At 40.4% G+C, this 24,651-nt stretch overlaps 1 protein-coding gene across 1 annotated transcript; it reads right to left on the bottom strand.

The window, feature by feature from the left end:
- Positions 1 to 11,732: 11,732 nt before the first annotated feature.
- On the bottom strand, positions 11,733 to 12,671 carry LOC101654463 (olfactory receptor 11L1-like). The gene has a single exon (XM_004715395.1). The coding sequence runs from the start codon at positions 12,669 to 12,671 to the stop codon at positions 11,733 to 11,735; it is 939 nt and encodes a 312-aa protein (XP_004715452.1).
- Between the last annotated feature and the right edge of the window lie 11,980 nt (positions 12,672 to 24,651).

Raw genomic sequence — 24,651 nt, 5'->3', positions numbered from 1 at the left:
GGCAAGATGTATTTTCATTGTTACAAATTGAACATAATTAAACCATAGTGATTAATCACAAAAACAATATGTAATAATATATTGTGAAATATTTATTTCTAACTACAAATAAATGAAATTTTGTCTTGAAGCATGGGGTAGCATGGGTAACAGTCTTCATGCTGGGTACTCGTATGTGGGCGTATCTGCATGTAGAAGGACCCGCCTGGAAATGGATAGAGGAGCAGTGTCTCGGTTCCTAAGACCATCAGAAACATGTGTTCTCTGATGCTCTTAGGTGACCCATGTGAAAAGGTCATTCAACCCCCAAAGGGGTCGCAACCCACAGGCTGAGAACCGCTGTCTTCTACCAAGTGAATCTGTTACGCTTTAATTTTGGGGGTGGGGGTGGGGTGGTGTGATTCCAGGCCATCTTCATGCACACTGAGTTTGGGGTGGGCCATCGATCTACAGCGGCTTTAAGAGCTTTACGACATGTATTGGACTCTTTGCCCTGCCACCAAATGGCTTCAGGGCAAATAGCATAGTTACACAGAGACACATTAAACCTATATATGTGTGTTTATACATACATATCTGCATATGAATATATCCCCTCTACACACACACAATCTCTCATGTAAATGTCTCCATACAAATAGTACAAACAAATCATAACTGTGTAGATATATTATTGTGCAGATATAACAAACATATCCAGTTACTTACAATCTACCTATGTATCCACTCAGCTAGGTACATATGTCTCCCTTTCCTATAGCTACTAGCCTGTTTCTTTTTGTCATTGTCCTTTGCACACTCATCATTGGGAGTGAGAAGTTAGTGCCTCATTCACTGTGGAGATGATGGGTTTAATTGGTCACATATGACGTAAAGAAGGCATTTTAACTACAAAGAACTTTACTGGGAGATAGGCCCAAGGGGAGTTATTAAAAACAAGTTCATAACAGCTCCTTGGGAGGCCATTATTTTGTGTTTCTCCCCTCCCTTTTCCTTCCATCTCCCTAGAGGGCCATCAGAAGCATGTTGATTATTGGTAACAAGGTGAGAGAAAATTCCCTGACTTCATTAGAAACCCGGAACAATAACTTTTTCTTCCCAATACCGTCCTTTCTTGCTGGAACACATTTCCTCTGGAAGGTACTATGGTGAAATGGCTTGCCCCAAGCATCTTTTTTAGCTGAAAGGGCAGCCTTAATGAACTCCCTGGAGTCTCCTGGCCCATCCCTACAGAACACACACACACACCACATACACAACAAAAGAGTCCCTTTATTCATTCAAAGTTTGAAATAAGTAGACTCATGATATTCACATGTGCACCACCTGTGGAATTCACAAGCATTTGCCTAGCATTTGTTTTAGATGCATAAACGTGCTCATCACAAATTCTTAGCCATTCATTGAAGTCAAGCTGGCAGAACCTAGTGTGACATGCTGTGGTTGGCAGATACCATAACACCGGATCTACTTGGCATTTGCCAAGCAGGAGATGCTTGCAAATGCATGCCCCCAATAATAGAAGCTTCCCTTGAAGTGCCCTTTCCATTGTCATATTTTCAAATGAATAAATCCCTCTTTTTTCATACCAAGCAAACTTGACATAATTTGACCTTTTCAGGTTGATTTCACATCATCTTCAGGACACTGCTCATTATCTTGGGCTGGGAAAGAGTTGTGTCTTTAGGCAGGATCCTGAAGTATATCAGCCTAGTTAATTGTCCACTAAATGGCCCTGGGTTTTAAAAGAATTATTCTTTTTTCCTAATGACTTTGCATGCTCATAACATTGCTTATACCTCCAATAGTCCTTTGGCATTTTCTACTCTAACCTAGGCTCAGAAACCACGCTGAGTTACAATTTTGTATAAAGTCAGATTTAGGACCTAAGGGATTTTCTATAAGTAATCTATGTGAGTTTTGTTGCATAGCTTTTGTATCATCTTTTATTGTTCTAAAAATTTCAAGTTTAATTCTTAGATTTTTGCTCTGTAGGTGCTAGATATTTATGGTTTATAGAAAGAGGACTATTAGATAAGTGACATGGTATTGTGGGTAGGCTAATATAGATAAAGTGAGTTTGCTGCAGTGATTTATTTGATGTGGTTGTTCTAGCCAGTGGAACCATTCAGAATTGAGCATTTTTTCTCTTTTCTTGATGGTCTGGGTAACAGAGGGCTGGAGAAGATGCTGATAGGATTATATAACTCGGTTGTTAGCAAGAGTAATTGTGATTGTAAAAACTTGAAATGTAGAAATTGGTCAAGTTTCTCATCCTTCTGGGTATAAAATGGGCCAGCACATACCTTGCAGAGGGGTAGTGGGGAGATGAGTCACTTAGGGTACAGTATAGCAACAATGAAGCTCACAATCTTCCTCTAGTTCTTAAACGCTTCCTCCCCCCAACTACCAGGACCCCAGTTTCGCCTTGCAGACCTGGTTAGACCAGATGATGCACAGCGGTACAGAGGGGAATTGGAAGCGCAGGGAATGTAGGACGGAAGAAACTCTCAGGACCGGGGGTGAAGGGGGCGATATCAGGAGGGAAAGGGGAGGTAGTAAGGGGGAATGGATCACAGGGAGCCACATATGGCCTCCTCTCTGGGGGACGGGCAGCAGCGGGGTGGGTGAAGGGAGGCGCCGGACAGTGTAATGTAAGATACAAAAATAATTTATAAATTATTAAGGGTGCATGGGGGAAAGGGAAGGGGAGGGGGGGAAAATTTAAAAAAAAAAAGGAAAATGAGCGGATTCCGGGAACCCAAGAGGCAAGAAAATTTTGGGAATGATGAGGGCAACAAATGTATAGATGTGCTTTACACAATTGATCTATGTATTGTGACGAATTGTATGAGCCCCAATAAATTGATTAAAAAAAAAATGGGCCAGCTTAGTAGCAGGAAGTGTGGGGGGATTTCATTACCATCATAAAAGAAGAGGCAGGAGTTGAATGTATTCTTTGAATTCTGAGATCCAGCAGACAGCCTTTACCTTACAGTGGCAGCAGCAGAGCCAAGAGACAGAGCTGTGGGCTCTCTGGCCCTCTGCATGAGTAAAAGTGAGCTCCTTTGGGCAGGAGACTGATGTGCAGAGTAGGATACCTCAAGGCACTAACTTGAGCAAACTAGGTTTGCTGAACCATAGAGCTAGAGCTGAGGGCTTTGGGCCCTAGGTTATCATAGAGTGAGTGGTATGCCCTTTGGGCATTTATCAGCAGCACTTTGAACATTTTGTAACATTGCCTGAGCAGAATAGAGACCAAGGGGGCTGTGAGTCTAAGGACCAAAGAAAGGCAAGCATGTGTACACATCTTGGAAGAGGGTGTTCTGGGTGAAGAACTGTGTCTTGTGCATTTCTGATCCTGAATTATAACTTCCAAAAAAATCAATAATCATGAATATGATCTGTAAATTTTATGTGGACATTGCAACAAATGTTCAGATCCAGGCATGAAGTAGAGTGCTGTGGGATGGTTGGTGTCAGAACTGGTAAAGGGATTTGGAGGGTGGAGGCATGTGTGAGCGCCCTCTCATAGGAATTGACCGAGGGTTGATAAATTTGAATCTTCTTTCTGCTCATGAATCCAGAGGAAGACAGCCACTGTCCTCACATCATTCATCACACCGTTGTTACTGTAAGCTCCCTTAATCGGACCTTACTGTTTTCAAATGTGAGAATATCTTCCATGAGCTAGACTTTGGAGTTTACCATTTCACCGCCTGTCACAAAAGTTACGTTTGGTTAAATTAATATCATAAACAAAATGATAAGAGTAAAGAAAACTTCACATACATATGAAACATTGATACACTTATTGATTCATTAATATTGATTCAATTAATATTTATCCAGGGGCACAGAAGGGGAGAGGAGGATTCAATACCAATGGGGACAAGAAGGAATAAAATGTTCCAAAGTTGACTGTGGTGACGATTGCACAACCATTCTTAATATGACTGAACTACTGAATTGTATGATATGTGAATTGTAGCTCAATAAAACTAATTTTATAAATTATCTATACTTGAAATAACAACGACAAATAATATTATTTCAATTTATAAATTCACCGAGAACACTGTTCATTTGAACAAAGTCAACCTGGGTTAATACAGGATTATGGAAGTTCTCACTCCTTGGTTAGAAGAAGAGGCAACTTATGAAGAGAGAGACCCAAAGGCCATTTTGGGGGGAAAATATCAGGTCTTTGGTGACTTCCATTCAGGATTAACTGGACATGATATTACATCCCAAGGAAGTAAAACTATATCTCACAAGCCTGAGAGCTTTAGCATCACTGCCTCACCTTAGATCATGTTTGGAAGAGTGTTTCTGATTCCACTTTGTGAGGGAAGTTTCTGAAGAAGAAAAACCAATATGACTAATGATGTCATCTTAAAGCTTTGAAAAGTCCTCTGACATTTCACCAGTTCAGACTAATCTTTCCATTAATTAATAGCAGCTAATTTTAAAAAGCTAAAATTTACTGCGTGCTCAATATGCCAGATATGATGCTGAATGTTTCAGTTAAATTTCCTGAATTTTGAGAGGATGGATTTTATTTCTATTGAATAGATAAAGAAACTGTGTTTTAGTGAAAACAAGTGATTCACTTGACCAAGTGAGTGATGGGTTGAATTTCAAACCTAGTTTCAACTTCAAAGGCAGTGGTCTTCATTACTATAGTGTACTGTAATTGCTAAGGAAATTGGATAAGACAAATGTTCTAAACTGCTAAAATGGGTATGAACCAGCAACTAAGTTGAAATCCAGACTATGGATTCCTCTCAACCCTTACCTACACATCTAAATACTGTGACAATAACCTTGAACTATTCCTGGGTGGGGAGATGTTTACAAAATACACGAAGCATAAGAAACAGCATAAGTGTCCTAAATTCTAAAACAATCATCCTTGAGGCTATTTCCACTCAGACCACTGGGGAGATGTTACTCAGTTTTCAGAACTGTGACCAAGGCCAAACTAGCCATGTACTTCACCTTCCAGGAACCATGCTTTCAAAGCTGGCCACTTGGTCTTGCCTTACTAGAATCAGTGGTGAAGCGAATAGTATTTTTAGATCACCGCAAAACAAAGGGCTATTATCTAGAGTGAGGAGCCCTGGTGACAGAGTATTGAAGTGCTTGGCTGCTAACTGAAAGGTTCAACTCAGCAGCCACTACCTGAAAGAACTGACAATCTGCACTTGTAAACTTGACAGCCTTGGAGATCCGATGGTGGCAGTTCTATTCTGTCTGATGGGATCACTTTCTATTGGAATCTATAGCAACAGTTTTTGCTATTGTGTTGTTACCGTTCTGTTTTGTTTCAGAGCAAAGGATCAACACAAACTATTGTGTGAAATGAATCCACAAGTGAGATACTTTATGAATTAAGAAACAGTGGAGCAGATAAATGAAATCAAGAGCAAGAATTGGGAGTGCCATGGAAGGTTGCAGAAAGGTGTCCATAATTATGCATCAATTGGTCATCTAGTCATCTACAGGATGGATAGAAATATTGAGAAGTTCAGAGATTTGCTTCATTAAATGTCTTCATGTCTTGAGAAAAATGGTTGAAGAATCCAATTTGGATGAAGCCACTGACTTGTTCTGATAGAAATCCTAAATGCAAGCGGAGTGTCTGTAAAGATGTCAGTACATTTTGAGTGATGAATGAAGACAGGAACAGCTTGACATTTGTTTTGAACTTTCAAGGGAAACTGGACAAAACAAGGTGTTCTTGAGCAGAATAATAACCAGGGTAGAAAATGGTTTTCCTAATCTGACCAAGGGACCAAGGTGCTAGAATCTTCACAGGCAAACTTCCGTCTGACCGAGATGCTAGGAAAGCAACAGAAACAAAACGCAAATGCATTGCCTTCAGATTGCTTCCAACCTGTCGCGACCTTATAGGATAAGGTAGAACTGCCACGTAGAGTTTCCAAGGCTGCAATCTTTAAAGATGCCTTTCTCCAGAGGAGTGGCTCGTAGGTTTGAACTCCCATTATTTCAGGTAGCATTAGAGTGCTTACCTACTGCACACCAAGATTACTTTGAGAAGTAAGGATGCATGCAAAACCCAACTGTCAATGAGTGCAAATGAGTTATGCTTTTGTGTGAGCAAAGCAGATGGTGCCCATGTAGAATTAAGCTCAGAAAGGCACTCGGGCTGATTAGCATAGACATTCTGAAATACTAAAGAGATTGTGTGGTAGGCTTCCTCAGCACAATAGTGTTGAAATTTGCTATTTCAGGTGTGTCTGGGGCACTCAAAAATCCTTTTGGGTGCAGCTCTATCCTAGCTTCTTGGAACAACTATAATCTCACAATGGGAAATGTTAGAAACTCAGGCTTATTCTAACTTTATCCAATAACTTTCTTAGAGCCTCACTTTCTCTCCTGTACTTTTAAAATAAATCATTTTATTGAGATATAATTTAAATATTATACTTGCCAGTAGTTCAGTCCTATGAACGAGGGTTGTACATGCATCACCACAATCAACTTTGAAACATTTTCTTTCTTCTTGTGCCCATTGAGGAGCCCAGGTGGCGTAGTAGTTCGACATTGGGTTACTAACCTAAGGGTCAACAATTCCAAACCGCCAGCTGCTCAGAGGGAAAAAGACATGGCCTTCTAATTCCATAAAGACACAGTCTTGAAAATGCACCAGGGCATATCCAATCTGTCCTATAAGGTCACTATGCGTCAACACAATGGTTTCAGTTTGAGTGCCCATTGTCGACTGCCCATTTCCTCTCCACTTCCTCTTCTGTGCCCCCCGGTGATTATTAATCCTGTTACTATCTGCACAGATCCACCCATCTGACTTCCCTATACAGAGAAACATACAAAGCAAAGACAAAAAGCAAAAAAGGACACAACAATAATGATCAGATGAAACAGAGAAAAACCTAATTCAAAAAGAAAGCAGAAAATATTAAAAACTAAAGCAAATTTAAAAAGAGTCAAAATGGAGATCAATGATAAGGTGTTAAATTTTAACCTAACTTCATCTGTATTAACTCACTTTCCAATGCGCTCTGCATAATAGAAGGCTATTCTCATCCCTGGTCTATGATCACAGGGTATTCACCAGTGTAACTATTTAGGGCACAGAAAGCATCTTCTTTCTCTCATCAAGTAGCTGGTGGTTTTGAACTGCTGGCTTCTGATAGTAGCCCAACGAGTAACACACTATACAACCAGTGTTCCAGTCCAGTCTAACTACAGCAACTAAAATCCGCTTTACCATGATCTTTGCCTGATATTAAAGCTATTTTCCTAGATTATGATCAGTGAAGATTTACCAACGAATTAATCCACATAGGGACCCTGCAAATGGGTTTTGGGCTTCCAATATCATCTGTTGCATTCTGCATACTGGGTGTTTAGAACCTGGTCTCTGGTACTGTTCCTTACGCCGACTTTGGAGCTTATTCTTTCCAATATTTGGATCACATAGTCTGGTGTTCTTTTTCTATGAGGACTTAGATGACTCTTCATTTACATGGCTGCTTGTTTTGAGACAAGACTTTAAGACCTTAGATGCTATTTTTTCTGATAGCCGGGCACCATCTGATTTCTTCACCATACATTGCTATTGCACCCATATATTTAGCGCAGTTGAGTACCAAGCAGGGCCATGTCACAAGGACGAATTGTTCTTATCTTAGGGTTACAAACAAGTGTGAGTTCAAAATCCATTCACAGAACTATGGTTTATATTCTAGAACTCAGATATATAATTTGTTTCTCAACTAAGACTTCAATTCCCTGCAGACCTTTCTCATCCTTATGTTAAACTTTACTTCTATCTACTCTACAGACTCCTGTACTTCCTCTGACTATTTCTTGCCCATACCTCTACAATTGCCCCTGTCAGGGCTCCCTGACAGTTTGATCACCTCCAAGAGCTTGCCTTGCAATACTTAAGCCTCTTTCAGAGCTAATCTCAATCTGCTAGTTTGACTGATCTTCAGATTCTGGCTATCTCTGATTTGGTCCAAACACTTGGATAACCTTCAATGGTTTATAACTGTGAGATATATATATGGTTTATAACTGTGGTTTATAATGGTTTATAACTGTGATATATATATATATAGTTTGACCACAGAATTCTCGTGTTCTGTGTGGGAGACCTGACTTAAATTCACAGCCAGGCATGCTTGTTGCCATAATGCTGCACTTGTTTTAGCAAAGCTTCCAGACCAAGGTAAACTCAGAAGAAAGGCCTGGCAATCTACTTCTGAAGATCATCCAGTGCAAAGAGCCTGTGGATGACAAATGTCTGATCCCTCATTTAATCATGGGAATGATGCAGACCCAGGAAGCAATTTGTTTCATCTTTAAGGAACATGAACAGGGAGCCAACTCAGTGACAGCTAACAAGAATTGTATAAAGAATTTAAAAGTACAAATAATCCAATATAATTGGATGGTATCATGCAATTTGACCCTCAATGTTTCTTATCAGACCAAGCGCAAAGAGACTTTTGGCCATCCCTGGAATGCAAAACCATCATTAGCTAATCTCAACTGAAGAAATCCAAAAGAATGTATCTAAGAATCTGAAGAAAATACTTTTTCTTCAGTTTCAGTGGCTTTGCTACTTTATTTTTAGCATCAGTGGAGTAAATGTAAAATTTTTCAGGGGACTTCCGTGAAATGGATAACTTTCATTTAAATATATAAGTTCTGATGGCTTTGTCACACAATCCCTTCTATTACTTTATTATTACTGTGAAACACTTTGATAGAAGCGTGAAACTTTATCTTGACCAGCTGGAAAAATATTGTGATTAAGCACCATGTTCCTACATTCTAATTCTTCATTCTTAGTGATCTGTCCAATGATTTCATATTATAGATGGAGTTAAGAATAGAAAGGGAACTTTTAGAACCTGTAGATATTCAGAAAGGGAAACAGATAATGGATTAAAGTTTCAAAGTCTAAGAATCCCTTGCCAGGAAGCCCGGAGTAAACTATTCTTGGTTTGTACTACATTTACCCTCTGAACCCCAATCCATGTGGCTGGGTTCCTAATACCTGTCTAATCTTGGCAGTCTGTTCTTACTAAGGGCTAACCTCTGTCTCTAGGTTATCGTTTCAGAGTTATATTTCCAAACACACTGCTCGGAAAACAATTATAGCTTTTGATCAGAAAATGACTAGTCCACTACCAAGAGAGCCAAACTACCTCCCTCACATTCTAGAGAGGACCCTTTGCATAGAATGCCAGCATAGATTGGCCCCTGTTGTTGAGATAGGTGCTATTGGCAATTTTAATTTAGGCCAGGCCTAAAGCCCATTTTGCCTCTTCTTTCCACAGACTTACCCATTCCAGGTTTCCTCTCCTTTTTTTCCGGAGCAGCCACTGAAGTTCCAGCAAGCCATCTGGCTAATACAGCAGAGGGTATGGTACAAATTAAAACTGGAGTGCGCCTAATCTAGTATGACAGTTTGTACTGATCAGGTTAATGGAGATAATTTCTCTTTGACTTGTACAAAGAGAATCTGATTTGCTATTAATTATTCTGTCCGGTCATTAACATAATGTTACACTAAATAAGAAAATCTATTCACTTAGCAGAAGGGTTTACAGCAACCAAAGCAGAATACTAGCAAAGTGTTGTAGTTTGTGTTCAGCAGGGAAGCTTGCCCTTTGACATGTTTTCTTCTCTGTAGGGAGGGGCTTCCTAAGCCATCACTTTTCTCCGGTTTTCTCAGGAGAATATATGCATCTGTGAGATGATTGGCATTGGATACAGAGCATACAAAGGTGGACTACAGTTTTGAGAACAGAGTGAAACTAATTGCCCCAAAGGTTAATAACCACATTGTGACAGCAACATACTGCATTATCAAATAAAAGAAATGACTTTATTTGAGTTTTGTTTTCAAATTTTCTTAATAATTATTTGTCAAGAAAATTATTCAGTGTTAAATGCCATGATGGAAATGTCTTCAAAAAGCATAGAAACAGATCCTCCCTTTGTTGAGCTTACACACTAGATAGAGGAGACCAATACAATTGGTTAGATAATTATTTACTTATAGTTGTGAGACGTGTATAAAGAATAAGTCAGCATAGCATAAGAGAATTAGATGAGACCCAAATAATTACTCAGGTGAAAGGTGGAGTGGAGATAAGGGGAAGAAGGAAGTTAGAGGGTGTGCGAAATGCAAAGCAAGTGAAGGGAGTAGGAGTTCAGGAAGCAAGGAAGAGGCAAAAGAGGAAACTGGAGATTTAGGCAAGATTTGGATTCCTACAGGGCCTTGGATGCTATGGATAATATTGGTGGGGCATTTGGCCTTTGTTTCGAGGATGGAAAGTCATTGGAGTAAGTTTAGTGGATGTTCTAATATTCTAATGACAAACTCACCAAACACACCCCTCAGCCTATCTCAGAAATCTGTAGAAAGAGAAAAACAAAAGACGGAGATGGCTAGAACAGAGGAAGCATTTCCACTCTGTGTCTCTGCACAGAAGGCAAGACAGAAGCCCTGAGCGCTGAAGAGTAATTACACTTCTACTCTGGATCCCTGTCTTAACCACCAGGAGTATGTTCTGCAGGGTCAATTTCATAATTGAGGGTAATTACAAGAAGTTAATACTAGATTAGAGACAATTAGACCCTATGCAACAGGGAGCTCTGTGGGTGGTCAGGAAAGGAGTAGGAAGAACCAGTGGGGAGGTTCCCAACCTGCCTGATATGCTTTGACTCACATGGTACGGATGGAGGGAGAGCTATCTCTGCTCCTCCAATGTCTTCCCAGCTGGAGCAGGTGGGAGGTGAAAGCAGGTCAAGAATCCCATCACCGAGAATCAAGCAAGATTCTCTTTCACCCCCATTGAAAGTGTTGCACAGATCAGAAGCCAATATAGAAAGAAGTAAAAAAGCCAATGACTGCGAGGGCTGCCTTGAAATTCAATTAGACAAATCTTATTTGAGCAACTATTGTTTTGTTTTGTTTTGGGTCTAGGACTCCCATTCTGGATCTGGACACTCTGGAGGAGACATGAGCATCACACAATGCTTGTCCTCAAGACACGTTAATGTTTAGTTAGGTAACCTTCTTATTTTACACTCTTTACCCACCAAACAGCCCTCGCTTTGAGGAGTCATGGATGTGTTTCATCCATAAATACTGTGGCATCTACTCCGTGCAAAGCCACAATCTAGGGGCAGTAGGAGAAGTAAGGGTGACATTATGCCAGTCTTCAAGCAGCTCGGCAGGGATGCACAGGAACCCGGAGGGGCGTGAAATGCATAGTGAGGAGTGCTGCAAGGCAGAGGCTGAAGGGTCCTGACAGAACGTACAAGAGGCCCTTTCTAGTGGATGGGTAGAGCAAGTGTGCATGCAAGGACAAGTGCATGCGACAAGTGTGTGCACACATGGCCCGGCCACATAATGCAACCCCAAACCCTAGCACTGGTAGATATTTTTATCATACACTCAACACATGATATCAAGCTGTTGCTACATGCATGGGTCTTTCTAATGTTTCCTTAAGAGGCATCTACAGATGGTAGCACAACCTGAGATATTCATATGTGTCTTCATAAACTTAATCTTGCCAGAAAGGGTAAAATGGAGCTCCCAAGGGCCCCAGGGGAGGGTCCCTGCTCTGCTGACCATTTTCCTGGAAAACGCAAAGTTTTGCATTTAATGACTAATCTAACCTCTGTGAAAAGGATTTCTCTCGGGATGGTGAGGATGCTTAGGTCCCATTTGCATATGCCCCCTGACTGATGAGCCGCTTCAGGGCCTTTTTCACATCCTTGTTTCTCAGGCTGTACACAATGGGATTGATCATGGGGGTGACTATGGTGTACAGTAAGGAGAAAAGTTTGTTCAGAACAGCAGCCTGGGTGGCGGTGGGAATGGCGTACACGGTCCCTAGTGTCCCGTAGTACAGAGTGACCACAATGAGGTGGGAGGAGCAGGTGGAGAAGGCCCGCTGCTTTCCGCCAGTGGATGGAATCCTGAGCACAGCAGCAACAATGCGGATATAGGAGGCGACGGTGAGCAGGAAGGGGACCATGGTGACGAAAGAAGCCAAGAGGAAAGTAGTTTTCTCTACTGTCTCAGGATCAGAACAAGCCAGCTTCAGCACAGGGGCCAGGTCACAGAAGAAATGATCAATCTCATAGGCTTCACAAAAGGGTAGCTGGAAAGTCATGGTGACAGTGACCACAGGGGTTAAAAATCCACCCAGCCAAGACAGAGCTGCAAGCAGGATACATGTCTGAAGGTTCATGAGGGCTGGGTACCGGAGGGGGCTGCAGATGGCCAGGTAGCGGTCATACGACATGGCTGCCAGCATAAAGCATTCGACCACTGCCATGGAACCAAAGAAGTAAAACTGGGCAATGCAGCCTGCAAACGATATTGCCTCAGGACCTACGGCGAGGGTCTTCAGCATCTTGGGGGCAATCGAGGTAGTATACCAGATCTCAAGGAAAGAGAAATTGGCCAGAAAGAAGTACATGGGGGTTTGGAGACTGCGATCAAAAGAAATGACCGTGAGGATGAGAATGTTCCCAACCAAGGTCACTATATAGATTCCCAGAAATATTCCAAAGAGGAAAAACTGCAACCCATGGAGACTCCCAAATCCCAGGAGGAGAAATTCTTTGATTGTGGTCAGATTACCCATCTCTGTGACAGTTAGGCAGCAGACCTGAGAAAAAGAAAGAACAGCGCCAGTTGGAGAAAGAGTCGTGCTATCGGAGAGTAACAATACCACCAGGCATGCCGTAGGCCAAATAACTCAAAGGTCCTTTCTTTTCTCTTCTGGAATTCTATGTTGTTTTCTTCTACCGGGTAGGTTTACCGAACTGTAGCAGAATCTGAAAGCCCGATGTCCTGGAAGAATGAACAGATAAGGTGTCTTTCTCTGTTCCTTTCTATCCCCTCATTTGACATCAGTGCTGATGACTCATCTCTGGAGAACCTAACAGAAAGATACAAATGTCTACTAATGCAGGAATATCCCCAAAGCTTCTGTGACTCTAATGCTGTCTGGATGTCTGAAAATGGACCTTTTAGACTCAATAGAAGTGGGAAGCCAAGATTCTAAGTAACATTGGAATCAGACCCCCCTCATCTCACTGAACCCTTAAATCAGGACATAACTCGCAAAGAATGCTATAGCAGGGAGGAGGTGAATTCAGAGCTATGGATCTGAAAGTACATGTAAGAAAAATAAGAGTTTCTGCCAGGCTCAGGGGACCTGTAGCTGATTGCTTCCATGGCATCAAATTCCTATGGAAATTGGGGGTAAATGTATGTAAAGTTATTCACTGGGAAATGTTAGAGAAAAATAATGTTCCATCCTTCTTAAATGAAAATGACATTCCTGACTCACAGGCAGTAGGATGTGCATTTCGTTATTTTTTTCCCAACAGTGAGGATGTGTTAGTAGTGAGTCACAGATGCATTTCCCTCCTCCCCACAAGCCAGCCCCCCCCCCACCCAGTGCTAGAGAACCCAGACTTGTGAGATGGCTCTATGGTGTGAGCCCCTAGACCGAGCGAGAATTAGAAATCACTCTGTGGTGTGGTGCACCCTAACAGGAAGTGTGAGGCCAGTTTGAGGGTCTCAGTTCAGCTGGTGTCCTAGGTTGGATACTCAGTCTGTGGCCAGTGAATAAAGCAAAGCCATCTCTCCTGTTCTGTTTTGAATCATGACAACAGGCCCCTCAAAGGTGACAGTTATGTCACAATTTTTAAAATAAAATCTTATTTAAATTCAGATAGTTCTTCATTCAAAGGACTGTTAATAAGAATGTGTTTGTGAAGGGAAATAATTCCTCCACAATTTACCTTTTGGGCCACCCGGGATTATTAATATACAAAATTGCATCAAGGAGAGTCTACCTCTAATGGAAAGAGTCAGGACATTTAGGGTGCTTAGGAGGTTCTAAATATGATTACAGTGTATAAAGAAAATCAATCAGCAACTAGGGCTGTCCCTGAGGACGAGAGTGGCTTCCTAATTGGGGGATTAAACTGTGGTGTCCCATTACCACTTTGTCTTCAGAGACGCTCAGCTAGCATTCAGAACCAACATTAACATCATTAGACTTTTATCATTCAATTCTAAGTTTCATTAATTAATAATGGGGTAAATTTGATTTTCCCTTTTGGCCTACAGGTGAGCTCCTTGTAATCTTCAAATTCAAAGGTACACTAGCCTCCTTTGTTTCCTGGCAGTGAGTGCATGTGAATGAATGTGATAAGGAGCCCTGATGGCATCGTGGTTATGAGTTGAGTTGCCAACTTCAAAATCAGCAGTTTGAAACCACCAGCTGCTCTGAGCGAGAAAGAGGAGGCTCTGTCTTCCTGTAGAGTTATAGTCGCTGAAACCCAACGGGCCAGTTCTATTCTGCCCTTCAGGGTCTCAATGAGTCAGAATCAATTCAATGACAGTGAGTTGAGATGAACCGAGACATCGAGGAAAGGCAAAATAGAGGCATCTGCTCGAGACTCCATGAATTCATTTATTCACTACATAATTCTGAATATGTACAATGTGTCCTCTGTTGCTCTAGGTAGGCATTGGGGGAGGGTCTGGGTAGTTTAGTGTATTTCTCTCTTTCCATCTAGGAGGTCCAGGTTGGATTCTCAACTAATGAACTTCATGCACAATCTGTCAGTGGAGGTTTGTGAGCTGCAATGAGGGTGAAGAAAGATGGGGTCGTGATACAGAGTGTAATGGTATGTGGAGGGAATCTAGTTTGGGTGAGATGGTCAAGGAAGTTCTCTTAGATTGGAAGTAAGAGTGAAGCAGAAATATGATGGGTAAGGCTAAGCCAGCTATGAGAAGGCTAGCTGGATGGGAGGTGTGTGACAAGTAGGGTGATCGCATGTGCCGACGGCTTGAGTAGAACAAACATCTGTGCTACTAGAAGAACCCAAACCAACAACAAAGCAACCAGTGTGACTGGAAGGCAGCAGTCGAGGCAAGCAATTGAAGTTGTGGAGCTAGATATGATCTGATTTATAATTTGAAAAGTTCACTGGAGTGTCTTTATGGTGATCTGACTGTAAAAAAGGCTAAGAGGGAAAACAAGAACCCTATTAAGGAAGATAATGGAGCAGTCCAGGCAAGAGATGGTGACTAAGATCGAGTTGGAGTGAAGTGAATTCATTTCAGTTTTACACATAGTGAAACTTACATGTCTTGGTGCACCTTTTCACGATGCATATCACACTTCTTACTTGCAGTTCAGTCGACCCTTGACGCATGATGATTCTATGCACAATGGAACAAACAGCTGCCCAATCCTGTACCATCCCCATGAGCAGTTAGGGGTTGAACCACTGTTATCCATAGGGATTTCATTACCTGACTACCAGAAGTAGATTCTAGGCCTTTCTTCCTACTCTTAGACTGGGATTTTCACTGAAATGTCTTCAACATCATAGCAGCATGCAAGTCTCCACTGACAGATGGGTCAGTGGCTGCACTTGAGATGCATGGGAAACAAAATTTCGACCATGGAACCACCACTGCCTCTGTTAAAGTTATTTTTTAAATATGACATGTATGACAGATGAATTACATTAGGAAAGTAACTGAAGGAACAGAGCAAATTAAGGATAAACCTCAGACTTTTGGCTTGAGCATCTGCATGGCTGATCATGTCTTTTTCTGAAATGGGTGAAAACCAACTAGGGACATTCTTCTTCCCTCCCGTTTCTTGTTCTCATCACCCCCTTCCCTCCCTCCTTCTCTCCTTTCCCACCTCTTTCTTTACCTACCTGCCCACCTACCGTTCTTATCTGTCCACATTGATTTTTCTTTCTTTTAGATTTAGTGGGTCGAAACCTAGTGCTCAATGGCAGGCTTAATTCTCACGTGGATAAGTAAACTGGTAAGGAGCCCTGGTAGCAAAGTGGTTATGTGCTGGGCTGCCAACTGCAAGGTTGGCAGTTTGAAACCACCAGGCATAGTGTGGGAGCAAGATGGGTCTTTCTACTTCCATCCGATTCAAGAGTAATCGTTTGAGAAACTCACAGGGTTGCTAAGAGCCGGTGTTGACTGGATGGTAGTGATAAGCAAACTGGTGAGATACTGAGATCAAGCCGGGAGAGCCATGGCCCTCACTGAAGTCATTGGCCAAGCTCTGAAGCCAAAGTCTTTCCCTTGGTTTCAGAAGAGACCAGGACAGAGTGGATGAGCCAGTGGTATCTTTACTCGCCCATTTGAAGTTTCTCAAACATTAAGTTTACCAACCTCGTATGAGCATAATTTTGCATGTATTGGATGGGGACTGCTGAACTCACTTTGATGTCAGTCTAAAAAAACAAAAACAAAAACCGTCATTAATGAGCAATCTAACTGCCCAGTAATTGCAATTATCTAAGAATTTTTTAAATTGCGTTTTGTCCCATTTGCTTTTGCATGAAAGATACAGACAACAATGAAATAACTCAGTCAAGAAACCCATTTTCAGTGTATGTCTTGGGATTGGGAAACATTCATCCCTACACTTTATCTCTTCTCCATTCTTATTTATAATTCATGTCAATCAGAATTAATGCCCAGAATGATGGCCAGAGACGGAAAGATCTTCAATCAGTGAAAAGTGATTCAAGTACATCATTATACTTGATTTACTACTTTGGGCCAGAGATTCAGATATCTGAACATATATTTTTAGCAATAGCAATGGAAAAAAGCTTTGTTCTTAACCTTTAGTTACCCAGAAAATCTAATTTACCACATCCCCTCTACCCTTTAGTATTCTCTTAATCTGGATTTGGCTGGGTATTAATTCTCTTATGGCATTTTCATCACTAAATTTTATTCATTAACATGTAAAAATACTTAATGGCATACTGGAGGGTGGAGGGAAGGTGGGATAGAAAGGGGGAACCAATTATAAGGATTTACATATAACCCCCTCCCTGGGGGACGGACAACAGAAAAGTGGGTGAAGGGAGAAGTCGGACTGTGTAAGAAATGAAAAAAAACCCTATAACTTATCAAGGGTTCATGAGGGAGAGGGGTGGGAAGGGAGGGGTAAAAATGAGGAGCTGGTACCAAGAGCTCACGTAGAAAGCAAATGTTTTGAGAATGATAATGGCAACAAATGTACAAATGTGCTAGACACAATGGGTGTATGGATGGATTGTGATAAGAGTTGTATGAGTCCCCAATAAAATGATTTTTTTTAAAAAGAACAAAAAAAAGTCCTTGATGGGCGGTGTTTGCCAAAGCACACTCCCCCATTTCACTGCTCTCCATCACTTTTGACATGTTAACAGTGGCAAAAATAAAATGATACATTTAGAAGCGTTGCAGCATAAATTGGGCATTAAAGACAAGCTGCAGAAAGGCAACTTCCTTGCTTCTCCTATAGTCAGTGCAAGGAAACCTCTTGGATTGGGAAGAAGTGAGGAGGGAGCCAAAGAAGAGGTGACTGCTGACTGCTGGAAGTGGGTAATGTGCAGTTTGACAAGGAGAGTGATGATCCCTTTCAAGTTGACAGAGAGGAAGAACACTGGGTAGCTGATTGCTAAATATTCATTAAGACAAGTCAATGACAAATACATACGATTCAAATATGCTCATAGATTTTTGTTCTCCAAAAAGTGGAAATAGCCGATGAAGATCAGAAATAATTTGTGAACACAGCTAGCTTGTTTAGGTCATCTCTTGCTCCCAAATATATGGAAATCTGCTCATGAAGGTGATCTCTGAGAGAGAGGGAGCTGGTAAGCACAACAAACATCCTGAGACAGAGGCTTTGAAAAGGCAGGGAGGAAAAGAAATCCTAGACTGGTAGAATAGGTAGACTATTGGCTCTTCTATGAGAAGAGGTTGCATTTTTGGTGAACTCTGCAAAAGTAGTGCTTTCCTTAAATAACTCGTTTGTGCCATACAGCTAGAAAATTTAGCAAAAACGTTTCTTTTTTTGGTGAGCACAAGTTGTGAAATAATGTAGACAGCTCACTTTTTAAAGCAATTACACATTGATATGAGAGACCCCTTGGTGTCTGTGGGGAATGATTTTGCCATTTGTGTTTTTGCACCTTGAGACCTGGAGACAGACATTATTGAAACCTGGAGACAGGCATGACTGAGCTGCCGGAGACGGACATTATTGAGACCCAGAAACAGACTGGGAGATAGGCATTACTGAGACCTGGTGACAGCTATTTCTAATTCAACTATATTCTTTGTTACCAAGTATTTTTTTCCTATTCGGTTCCATTTGTCAACATGACAGACAATGAACCAGACTAGGAAATATCTTGGGCCAAATGATCTGTGATGTGTCATTATGTGACATACCCAGCCTAAATGTGAAGAATGGCAACAATTATCCAGGTAAGTCGTGCAAAGAATAATGAACTCATATTTTTGGTCCCAACTGTCCAGATGGCTCATATAAAAAAATCGGGCATCTAACTAATCTGGATAAATATAAGTTTATTTTTTAGTGGTTACTGAAGGTAGGAGGAACATGAAAAGGGGGAGTTTTTGCTTAAGGGTTAGTGGGCTTAGGTAAATGATGGTGTATTTAATACTTTGGAAATGATACTGAGAATGGTTGTACAACTTAAAATGTAATAAAGTAATTATCATGTAGAAATATTCAAATTGACATATTTTAAGTATATTTACCTTACAAATATAGACTAATTTTTGCTATTACTTTATTGTAAAAATGGAAATTCATTGAATTCAGGAAAAAAAATCCAGCCAATAAACCATTCTAGAAAAAGAGAGGCCTACAGAATGCCAACTACTCTGTTTGATTATGTTTCTTTTTAACTAGTCTTTTTTTCTAATTGACTTCTTCCCTCGTTTTGTCACCTTGGTTAAAAAAAAAATTGCCAGAGTTTATTTGCCTGATTAATTATCTTATATCCATGAGAACGAAAACATTTGTGTCTGTCATTTGAATGAGTAACTGTTCATATTCCTTTGGTTATAGACATCTGAGGAGTGGGCAACATATTTTCTTACATCTTTTACTTTTTGTCCAGGCTTTTAGGTCTAACAATGGAGAAAACTCTGATATCTCTTCTGCTTGATGTTCTCTAATCTCCACCCTGCGGCTCTATCTGTCACCACTCACATTTTCCTTTTGAAACTGCCTTCTTCCCCGATGGTAATACATTTACAGTTGGTAGGTAGAAGCAGTAGTCACAGTAACTAAGGTTAGCGGTGTTTTTGCCTTTACTAGTTAATTTATCATGTCACAGGAAAGTTGTGAATTGGTAACATTTAGGAGTATGGACGTTAGTGTCAGTCAGACCTGAATTCAAGTTCTAATTCCACCAGATATTATCTGTGTGACTCTGGGCAAGTAAATTAGCATCTCAGTGTTCCTACTTTCTCAGTCATAAAATAAAGAATAATTAGAACAATACAATAAAATGACCTTTTAATATTGTTACGAGGATAGATTGAGATAATCCATATACCAATTGACAAGGTACCCAGCCCTCTTGATCTCATTCTTGTTCCAAAATTTGTGCACATTTATATACTATTAGTCTTAAATTGATTCACCTGTCCTTGCCTTCACAAGATTTTAGGTATCTCAAAAGTAAGTTTGATCTTGTAGTTATTCTGTTGTTTTCCCCTGATTTTGTTTCACATATTCAGCACAAGAAGTGTTTCCAGAAGGATTTTAGTAAATGTGTATTGATTTAACTTTTCCCACTATCCCTGCTAAAATATTAAAGCTTTTTTTTTTGTTCTTTCTTTGTACAACTTATGGAAATCCAAATAGATTTTTCTTACCTCTTATTGCTCTTTTCCTGCCCCAAAAGGTTGGCAACCATGACCCCATGGTCTGAAGGATTTGTTTCTTCAAGCAGAGAATCAGGATCTGCCTTCCAGAGTATTCGCAGTCTAGCTGCTGCTCCAAAAGCCCACCCTCATATCCTGTTTTAACTTTCTCCCATTAGGGAGTCAGGTCCTGCCTATTTTCTCAATATATTGTTCTCATGAAAATCAATTTCCCTGAAGCCTTTTCCCCAAGAGTAATATTTCCCCAGTCCACTGGGAAAGCTAAATAAAATGGTAGAGTATACAAAAAGCATCCAGAATGTTCCTATTGAACAGATTTCTCCCCAGACCTTGAGCACTGAATTAGTGAGTTTAGAGGAGCCCACTTCTACTCTGAAAGTCAAACTTCTCCATTATAATGATCAGCACCAGCTCTTAGCAACACAGGGGTATTTAGAAAGTTTATCTGCAACTATATTTCCTCTCTCATTCTCGTCCAAATCTGCCTTAGGAGACCCCTTTTTCATCCCCTTTCTGAACCCATCTCCTCTCTTTCCAGTCCTAGTTTACTACACCACGGAGTTCCTTTCCAAATATTATTGTGTCTTCATAGCTATGTACATGAATTATAATGAAAAACACACCTCTCTAAAAACTGAATATACACCTGTGATAGAACCACATATTTGTGGCTAAGAACCACCCAGTTCCGCAGCACTGTCACTCATTGCGGTGTTTGAGCCCATTGCTGCAGCCAGTACTGTCCGTCCATCTTATTGTCGTTCTTCCTCTTTTGCACAGAGCCTTTACTTTACCGAGCATAATGTATCTATGAGTCTCTCTTGATGATATGACCAAAGTCTATGAGACAAAGTTTCACCCTACTTATTTCTAAGGAAAACTCTAGCTGTACAAATTTGTGCATTCTTTTATCATGTCGTGGTACTTTCACTATTCTTCATCAATATCATACTTCAAGTGCATCCATTCTTCTTGGGTCTTCCTTATACATTACCCAATTTTCAATGTGTAATCCAGAAAACCAAACTCACTGCCATCGAGTCAATGCCAACTCATAGGACAGGGTGGAACAGTCCCTGACAGTGACTCTTTATGGGAGTACAAAGCCCGTTCCTTCCCTGTGAAGTTGCTAGTGGTTTCAAACTGCTAACCTTGCAGTTAGCAGCCAACAGGTAACCACTATGCCATTAGAGCGCCTTTCATATGCATACGTGGGGGTTAAAAATACTGTGTGATTTTAAATACCAACACCACTGTTGTTAACAATAAATATTTGCTGTCTAAGAAAAATAAAATCCAGAAATATAATTATTCCTCTTGAGTGTGTTCGGTAATGTTTTGAGAACTTACAAACTTATTTTGAAACTCACAAACTTTCCTCCCTGCCCACCTCAATTCAATACTCCTAGGAAACTCTTTACAAAAGGTCAGTTCTTCTTTTCAGACTTTGATTTCTAGTTAAATGTCTTGAATTTGTAGTCCTTTAAATGAGGAGCTACAGAGCTCATGACTGTATCAGTTATGAAGTAAGAGTTTATTGAGAAAATTAATATTGGAAACAAGGTTATAATAAGCATGCTTAACTTTCTCCAGAGAATCAAGCACAGCTAGTATAAATCAATATTGCTGATTACAAATGATTTATGCTTATACATTAAGGTCAATATTTCATGTCTTTGAGAAACCTTTTTAAGCTGTTAATTCAAATTATTGAATAGGCCCAGTAAGAAAATCACTACATTTTAGATTCTTACTTTATTATTTGATCAGCAGATCTGTACTAGAACTCTCCCACATGTGTCTATACCATGGGCATAACTTGATTATATAATGCAGGTGCCCTTCAAATAGTGCATATGTTTTAACTTTTACAAAATGGCGCTAGTTCATGTGCATTGGGAGAACCCCCTGCGCCTCGGAGAAAGCCAGACTGGGTTCTGTACTCCCGTCAGTAGCTAAAGCCTCAGAAGCCCAGTGGAGAAGAGTGCAGTCAGCAATGACACCATGGCAGTCAGTTTGGTTCTTTTGAGTAGCAAATTTTGGAAAAGTGAGGAATAGTTTATAATATGACTCCCTGTCAAGTTGCTCATGTCTGAGTTTTATAGATTTATATTGTTATGTAATAGAGTTTCTTTTTTTGATACGTTGTTGAATTCTGTTGGCCAGAATTTTGTTGAGGATTTTTGTGCCTATGTTCACACGGGACATTGGTTTGTACTTCTCAGTCCTTGTTTGGGTATCAGGTAGACGCTTGCTTCAGAGAGTGGGTTGTTGGGGTTTGTTGTTAGTTTCTATGTTTTTTAATACTTTGTGTAGCATTTGTGATAGTTCTTAAGGTAGAGTTCATAGAAATGAGTTATGGAGTTATATTAGACATACCTTCATTATCAATTAATATAATCAGGTTACACGGGACCCTACATTTTCTCAGGACATCATTTGTCATTAGCGAAACATCTACAATACATCCCCAAAATGTTTTTTGTAAGACAATTTCAAAGGGCACACTTCCTCTTTTCTAGTCGAGGGTGAACTCTTCCTCTTAGGAAGGAACCAATACAGACTTCATTTTTTCATAGAATACATGAATGGAGAATTCACTGGGTACATTTTTTCTCAGAGCCTTCACTATGTCTTTTTATCTTGATTAAAAATGAGAGGATTCAATCTGGGAAGTGATCATAAGACAAACTGTGTGTTTCCCAGAAGTACCCACATAAAAGATGGTGAAGAAAGCCTACAGATCCAGTTGTGGTGATAGATCACAGGGAGGCGGTGGCATTCTGCATATTTGCTATCAGGTACTACAGGAAGCATTTACTGATGAAGGTCAAGGACTGCAGCCTTCAGTATGAATTGCAACTCAAAGTAAAGAAAGCAAAAATCCCCACACCTGGATCAATAGACAGTATTATGATAATAGAGACAAAATTTGAAGTTGTCAAGGAGCCACATTTAACACTATGAAACAACAATCAAGAAATCAATGTCCCCTAATATGTAGAAGGCTGGGGAGGAGACTAGGATCCCCAAATCCATCTGCAGAGTACCTAGTCGGATTAAGTATTTGGTAGAGCCCCTCTGGCCATCATCGAAGGACATGACCAAAGTCTTGCTATCAGACAGAGATTATTGTAAAATTGATTATGAGGTATGGGACTACAGTATAATATGATACCTGGTCAGTTGATTTCCCTCTTGAATCAACTTGACTTTTCTTTTGTATTAAATATTTCTAGCTTGGTCCATGACAGAAATTTTCTCTCTGGTTTATTTTAATATTGCTGGTGGTAATTTCTTTCTTACCCTTTATTGTTATTTTTAATCTTTATTATTATTTTCTTTCTGTTTAATTTTATTTATTGTTTCTGTTAGGTCTTCCAGTTTGTGAAGCATGCAAGTGGATTCATAGAGAAAATAACTGATTCAACGGTTTATTGGGATAGGGGAAGGGTGAAGGGAATTGGGGAGCAACTAATGAATGCAAGAGGGAGTGGGTGCACTAGAACTGATTGTGATGATGCATATGCCACCTTATTTAAAAGCAAATTAACTATACAAGTATATGATATATGAATTCAATATTAATAAAACTATATATAAAGATAAAAAGAAATCAATATTCATAGAACTACCAGTTGAGATATCGAGCTACATATTGCATTGGGCAGATATAATACACAAGACCTCTTTAAAGTGTTGCAAAGCAAAGGTATCTTTGCTTTGAGGGCCTGCCCCAAGTCAGGGTATTTTCAGCCACCTTCTGTGCATGTGAAAGTTGGATAAGAATAAGGAAGAGGAATGAAGGTTTGATGCATTTAAATGATAATGTTGGAGAGGAATATTGAAAGTACTGTGGACTTCCAAAAGAACAAATCTATCTTGGGAGAAGAATAATCAGAATGTTCCTAAGAAGCAAAGATGGCACGACCTCATCTCATGTATTTGGACATGTAATCAGGAGAGGCCAGTCCCTGGAAAATAACCGCATGTTGGGTTAAAGTGGAGGGTCAGTGAGAAAGACAAAGCCCAGGGCTCAAGTGGGAAGAGAAGGCTTTGAAAATGATGATAGCAGCATATTTGCAGATGTACTTGACTCACTGGATGAATGTATGGATTGTGATAAGAGATGTAAGAGCCCCTCAATAAAAGTATTCAATAAAAAAAGAAAAAGACAAAGTCCATCAAGGTATAGATTGACATAGTAGCTGCAACAATAGAATCAAAGACAAACATAACAATTATGAAAATGGTGAGAACCAGGGAGTATTTTCTTCTGTTCTATGTAGGGTCACTATGAATCAGAGGAGACTCAATTTCACCTAACAACAGTGACAACAACTACCGGAAAGCACCCACATCCCATGTCCAAGTGACAGGAAAAGGGATTGCCTCTGGAGTACAGATATTAACACGGATTGACACCAGCCAAAGAACCAGGATCAGGGGCCAAACCACCACGGCATAGCAGACTGGCAATTAAAAGATACAGCCTCTGTGGGAGTTAAAGGCTTGAAGCTAAACAAGTGGCCATCTAGCAGGGAAGCAGCAAAGCCCACATGGAATAAGCACACTAGTCTGTGTGATCACGAGGCGTCAAGAGGATCAGGTATCAGAATACCGGAAACAATCACACCGATGCAAATGAGTGAAGATCCAAAGCCCATCTGTAGACAATTGGACATGCCCTCACAGAAGGAAAGGGAAGGACGAGTCATCCAGAGTGGAGGATAGCACCAAGGACACATACAGCATTCCTCTAGCTCTTTAATGCCACCATCCACTAACTATCGTGACTCCAGTTCTACCTTACAAACCTGGCTACAGTGGAGCACGTACACTGGTACAGAAAAGAGCTCTGG

This window comes from Echinops telfairi, unplaced genomic scaffold, assembly GCF_000313985.2.
Source record: "Echinops telfairi isolate 266 unplaced genomic scaffold, ASM31398v2 ScPeMD7_20;HRSCAF=75, whole genome shotgun sequence".
Taxonomy (NCBI): Eukaryota; Metazoa; Chordata; class Mammalia; order Afrosoricida; family Tenrecidae; genus Echinops; species Echinops telfairi.
Note: the sequence above shows the minus strand (reverse complement) of the source record. Positions and strands in the feature narration are given on the sequence as shown.